Source organism: Habropoda laboriosa, unplaced genomic scaffold (assembly GCF_001263275.1).
Source record: "Habropoda laboriosa isolate 0110345459 unplaced genomic scaffold, ASM126327v1 scaffold62, whole genome shotgun sequence".
In the NCBI taxonomy this organism is placed as follows: domain Eukaryota; kingdom Metazoa; phylum Arthropoda; class Insecta; order Hymenoptera; family Apidae; genus Habropoda; species Habropoda laboriosa.
Genome location: NW_017100177.1, coordinates 487,821 through 493,780, shown reverse-complemented (window position 1 = coordinate 493,780; position 5,960 = coordinate 487,821). Strand labels below are relative to the sequence as shown.

Below are 5,960 nucleotides of genomic sequence, written 5' to 3'. Positions count from 1 at the left end.
CCGTTTTGAGCTGGTATTCCCTCGGGAAATATCAATTTTCCTCTGGAGAAAATTTCGAAAAAGACAAAACAAAGAAATTCACGTAAACACTATAATAATTGTAACACGAAAAAAAACAACAAAGAAAGGATGTTACAATATTCTATGTCCTCGAGATACACATGTATCGACGATCGAACCAAGCTCAAAACGATCGATTCAGCCATTCTACTCCCCTCTAGAACATGATACAACACGAGTATACAATACAGATTCACGTGTACACACGTACGATACAGGTTAGCTTAATCAGGGTGAGGGTAATAGGTGGAGCTGTTATCACATGATTTTACAAAAAGTTCTACCCGTCAGGAAGAAGCCACGACGTTCTCTAATTACATACTCTCTCTCTCTCTCTGTACTCGTTTACAAGGTATAAAGGTGCAAAAAACTGGAGAGGCACGATCATCGCCGTAGGGACCACCCCCCAAAAAGGTCCACCTCGAATTCTACGAAACGCGAAACTACGACTTTACTAACACGATTAAATCGACAAATGATAAATCCCACGTGACAAAAGATTTTTCTCTACTTGGAACTATCTTCTACCAATGGATGGGCAACGAGCGATCCATCTCTTGCCGCTCTTCAACTTCAACGTCCAATCGGTTTGTTTCACTGTTTCGTCAAGTCTCGATAGTATTCATGGGGACTCTCTCATACTTATTAATATCCAGCCTCTATATGTTCGTCTCCTTCTTGACCCGTGCATCGCGTCAGCGTTATTAATAAAATTCGACGTCATCGTTATCAGCAATGAAGTCGTTCTACAATGATCCAGCAACATCTTTATCGCGCGACTCCTTCTTGGACCGTGACTATTCCTCGTGACAATAAAGGGACACGTTGATACACTCTGGGCCTTGTCTCGTGCAAAGGAAAAAAAAAGCTTCTCCGAGGAAGGAACATTCCGTGGCGGCGAATTTTGGCAAAATAGAGCTTCTCTGTAGAGCGGCGAAGAAGCACTTTGTTTCGTTGTCGTCACTGACTTTTCCGCTGAGCAAACGCGACAGCGTAATTTCCAACATTCCTCCGATTCTCCATTGACAAGAAAAAAGCAGCCAGTGGTTGGTTTAGGATGATAGAGTATTACCTGAATCCCACTGTTCTCCAAAACGAAGACTGTAATACATATACATCTTCGAGCTCCTCGTGAAAAATCTGGTTCTCCGAAACGACGAACGGAGTGCGTGCCTGTGTATACCTGATCGATTTTTTTTCTTTTTTTAGTTAAAACACCGAACTAGCGTTCGAAACGGCGACGCTAGCTCGATCGTCGTGAACGAGGTTTTTGCTTTTTTCGAGTAATCTGTTTTTTTTTTTTTGTTTTTTTGTATAGTCCGCGTGAACGCGTTCACTCGAGCACCTCGTGGACGTCGCCATTGCAGCACGACGAAGAGGACGAGGAAGAAGACACCGTGGAAGGCGTGGCTGTATCCAAAGGAGAGACTGTGCGCGACTTACAATATCAGAAGACGCACGAGCAGTCCTCCGCGGCCCTGGCCTACCTGGCCCGTTTCCTGTTCAGCTTCGCGAGCTTACGTCGCTTCAGGATCAACTGGTACAGGGTGTCCAGTCCTTCGTGAAGGCCCTCACCTGTGATCGCACAGGCTGGCTGCACTCTGATGCATGCCAGTTCCAGGACGCCTAGGTGCTTCTCCAGTTCCCCTACCTCTTTGGCACCTGTAGACATTAGGTCGAACAGCTTTGTCAGTTGGGTTGAATCGGGATTCGATGATCGGAGGAGAAGTGGAGCTTCTTGGTTGACGAGGAATGACGAAGAATTCTTTTTGATGGTTTGGAAATTTTGTCGAAATTCAAGATGGTCCATCAGTGAAGGATCTTTCGAGATTGTGAAGATTTGAGGAGAGCTGGAGCTTCTTGGTTGACGAGGAATGGTGAAGAATTTTCTTTGATGGTTTAGAAATTTTGTTGAAATTGAAGGTGGTCCATTAGTGAAGGATTTTTGGGGATTGTGAAGATTCTACGATAGGACGTTGGAAAATTCTCTTGGAGGTCTAATTATTCCTAGGTAAAGGTGACAGGTGTACACCTGTGTATAACAAACGGCATGTACGACACGTGTTACACAATGGCTACGTTTACGTAACATAAGAAAAAGCATAAAGCGCTGTTATAAAAGCTGATAATCTCTGGAGGGGGAATGATGTAACTTTCTTTGATCAGATTTTTTCTCCCGAGACCATTAGCGACGACGTGTCGAGGAAATCAAGCTCTTGTTACTTCATACGGAGCGCGATCTGTAATCTAAACATGCCCCGCTATAAATTGCGGTCAAGTGCATTCATAGTCTTTCTAAGCGAAGCCATACGGTTAAACCGATACGCCGCTGTTTTCTCGGCCACTTGTTCCTACACTCTTAAGTCTTCCAAAGCGATCCTATTTTTCTCACTTTTCTTCATCTAAGTATAGAAACCATTTATACCAGACCGAACATCTGAGCTGCGGCTAGCAGAATCGTTAAACCGCGTGTGTGCAGAAACTGCACTTAAAGACCGTGTACGAATCGTTAAACTGGACTCTTTCAACTTTTAACCCCTTAAGCGCTTGTCAAATCTTGCAAAAATGAACAATACAGGATAAATCGATATGAAATATCACGCAGATGAATTTTAAATTACCACGCGACAAACTTCAATCAGAACTTAAAGGGTTAATTATCGTTAAGCGTGGACTGAAATTTAATCCTTCGAATTATCTCCGAACGTAGATCACACATTTTTCTTCACTTTATCGCTCGACGCGAAGAGCACAAGTGAATGGAAAGAAAAAAAAAATGAACGAGGGAACTTGGATATCAGAAAATTTGCCTACAAAAGCGGTACAGAGGATAAGTTCGATATTATGTCACCGAGAATGGTCTGGTTTCTAAAAGGGGCCACATGGTTCCCTTCCCCATAAACGAGTCTAAACGCATGCATACATGCATGTGGGACAGCGTTACCTGGCAGATCCTGTTTGTTAGCCAGGATCAGAATGGGCACTCCGGCGTTATCCGGGCTCCTAGCCGTCCTGGTCAGCTCCATCTTCGCCTCCTCGAGCCGTTCCGCGTCGCAGGAGTCGACCACGAAGATAATACCGTCTGTGCATCGTGTGTACGACTTCCATAATGGTCGTAATTTCTCCTGACCGCCCACATCCCATACGAGAAAATTCACACCTGCGACAGACCACGATGGGAAACCATTTATTCTCCTCTTTCTCTCTATTCGCCCGTAGGGAGAAACTCGGGTGAAAACGAGACCGGTTAATTTTCCGATTAATTTTAGGAAACAACAAAGGGAGAAAACAGCTTGGAGAACAGCCGTTTTTTTTTTTTTTTTGTCACGGCATTATCATCTCGAACGCGCAATGTATTCAATTTTATGTCCACTTAACCGGAGGAAATGAGCCTCTCAGAAAGCTTGCAGCAGCAGAGCGTTCAGGAAGCATCACGCGATTATTTTCCACTCGCGAAACGTGCTTTCTCTAACAACGAACGTAATAATGCAAAACACGGCCTGGATGGGACAGAAAACAGGAAGCTCCTTGGTATAATTTTCATTTCTTCGAGAGATCGATGCTAACGGGTTTCTGGAACAACGCGCGCAGAGGACTTATTTCCTCGGCACGTACGTGATAATTATAATAACCGTTCCTGTTAAGTGTTATCTCGGCCGTGTAATGATTACGTGTTCAGTCGCGATATTTGCACGTCTCGAGAGCACAGTGGACCGCGACATTGCGTGCTGTGATCGAAAACACGTGAAATTCGCGTCACGGTCGTTCAACGTGTCAAGTTCCGCGGCTTCGCTTCAGTTTCGGGCGTTTGAACTCGGAGAGACGATATCTTTGATCATTTTTTCGTATACAGGAATGATTGTTGGAAGGAGAAGGATGGTTATTAATCTTCGACAAGAACGAGATTAAGAATATTGTCCTAGATAAGACACTTTTTAAGGAGATTTAATTCTTCGCTAAAATTTAGGTTTGCCAAGTTTTACAACGCAATAACAGAGGACAAAGTGTAGATTAACCCTTTGGCTACTAAAATTTTCCCGGAGTAACAGGATCAAATGAAAATTTACGAGGGAAATGACACACTTTTACGAATAGAATAATTCGAAAGACCTTCTGTAACAGCTTTCAGCTGACAATTTTTCTCAAGATATAACTTATCCAATTTTTATACCACAATAAAGTCCCATCCTCTATACCTAACTTTATCTTACACCTATCGTACACAGAATGACTCTCAAGTTCGTACCGTACCATTTGAAAAAAGAGTACAATCGAATCATTAAAAAAAAAAAAAAAAAATACACAATATTTATCCCACAATATAAAAATCTCTCCCACTACTTCATCGAAAAAGGAAACTATTTATATCTCATTATGTCCCCCATCGTACCAAAGAAATTTCGTAAGGAAAATTTTTTCCGAGTACTTCGACAGAAGACATTAAGATAATCTGTCTCTATGGAGACATACAGTGAACTCTACTTAACGAAGAAAATTTACCTTTCGCTTTCCCGATGCCACCACGGATTCTCTCGCAGTTGAAGCCAATGGTGGGCACGGTGTTTAGGTACTGGTCGAACTTGAGCCGATACAACGCTGTGGTTTTCCCAGCGCTGTCCAGCCCTAGCATAGCCACATGGAGCGGCGTTCCTGTGGGAAGTGCCTCGAGGAAGCCGCCGCTCGTCCCGCTCCTGCCCATCCCGGCACCCATTCCTCTCCCCTTCACCAGCTTCTTCCACCTTATCCTCCACCACTTTCTACACCACTTTCCCTCTCTAACCCTCCCTCGCCTTCTTCCCTTTATCTCTTCTCATTTAGCCTCTTTTTTTCCTTTCGATCTCTCGATCGTCTATATCACAGACACTATTTTTATCACTTTCTCTCTCTCTCTTTCTGTATAAATTTTCCCGATGTCCTTCTTAGTTATCAAATTTTCTTCTTTCTTCGGACAAGTTTCTTCTCCCCCCTTCCCCCTGTTTCCTACTTCATCCTGGATTTACCTGACATTAAGGACCCTCTTTCTTTCCCTCCTTCCTTCCTTCCTTCCAAGTCTCTTTTACGATCCTCCAGCTGAGTCTGGAGCCGGCTTCACTCCATGCTGACTGGTAAACCTGCCGTCTAGTTTTCGATGTTTCTCCCCTGCGCGAGAGGCCTCGTCCTGCTCGTTTTTCCCCTCCTGCTGGCTCACTCACCACGGGTGGCTCCTCGGTTGCTCTGTGCCTTTCGTGCCTGCGGGCCAAAGTCGACGACAACGAGAGAGAAAGAGAGACACACAGGGAGGCTCTCCTCCGCTTTCGATGCTCGTCCCCGCCGTAAAAGGACTCGCTTCGAGGCCACGATCACTACCGCACCGGCTGAAAATGAAAGGAGAAACGTGTTAGCGATGCCCGACGGCTATACCGTACACGCGATTTTCAGACGATCTCTAAAGGGCTACGTATATACGCGATCCAGATCTCTATCGATCGACGTGCCTCAGATTTGTGTCAAGTATCGAACATCACCGGTACACGTTCAGACGGAATCGTGAGATATTGGTTCGGTTGAAATTGCGATATTAAAGTGTAGCATTGTTAGAATCTTTAAGATTTCGAATGCTGAACTAATTTTCAGGGAGGAGCTCTCTGAGAATTGGTTCTAGAGATAAACGAGGGAAGTACGATGAGATGGTTTCGGAAGAATTGAGGAGAATTTTATCCTATTTGGGGTTCTCGATTCATTTTTTTAAAGATTGGCTAAGATTGTTTAAGAAGCAAAGAATTCACTCCAAGATTCCTGCTTTGAGTACATTTTTGAAAAATCACTGCAAATATTCTAAAAAATTTGAGAAATAAGGAACTGCAGTCTTTCAACGAACAATCAACAAAGACAATATTCGAAAAACGAAGAAAGAACATCGT

The 5,960-nt window shown here is 43.9% G+C and overlaps 1 protein-coding gene across 1 annotated transcript; it reads right to left on the bottom strand.

Moving 5' to 3' along the window:
• Positions 1-625: 625 nt before the first annotated feature.
• On the bottom strand, positions 626-5,400 carry LOC108578842 (ADP-ribosylation factor-like protein 4C). Its single transcript, XM_017942248.1, has 3 exons — positions 4,561-5,400; positions 3,005-3,220; positions 626-1,722 (listed from the first exon to the last, which is right to left on the bottom strand). Exons 1-3 carry the CDS (start codon positions 4,769-4,771, stop codon positions 1,544-1,546), a joined length of 606 nt encoding a protein of 201 aa, XP_017797737.1. The 5' UTR covers positions 4,772-5,400; the 3' UTR covers positions 626-1,543.
• Positions 5,401-5,960: the final 560 nt, after the last annotated feature.

What these genes read in the sequence shown, in the direction of transcription:
- LOC108578842 (XM_017942248.1), bottom strand. Translation starts at nt 4,771, where the DNA reads ATGGGTGCCGGGATGGGCAGGAGCGGGACGAGCGGCGGCTTCCTCGAG. An exon ending in TGGCATCGGGAAAGCGAAAG is followed by an intron (nt 3,221 to 4,560) that starts GTAAATTTTCTT and finishes GGTCTGTCGCAG; the next exon opens with GTGTGAATTTTCTCGTATGG. An exon ending in TAACAAACAGGATCTGCCAG is followed by an intron (nt 1,723 to 3,004) that starts GTAACGCTGTCC and finishes TAATGTCTACAG; the next exon opens with GTGCCAAAGAGGTAGGGGAA.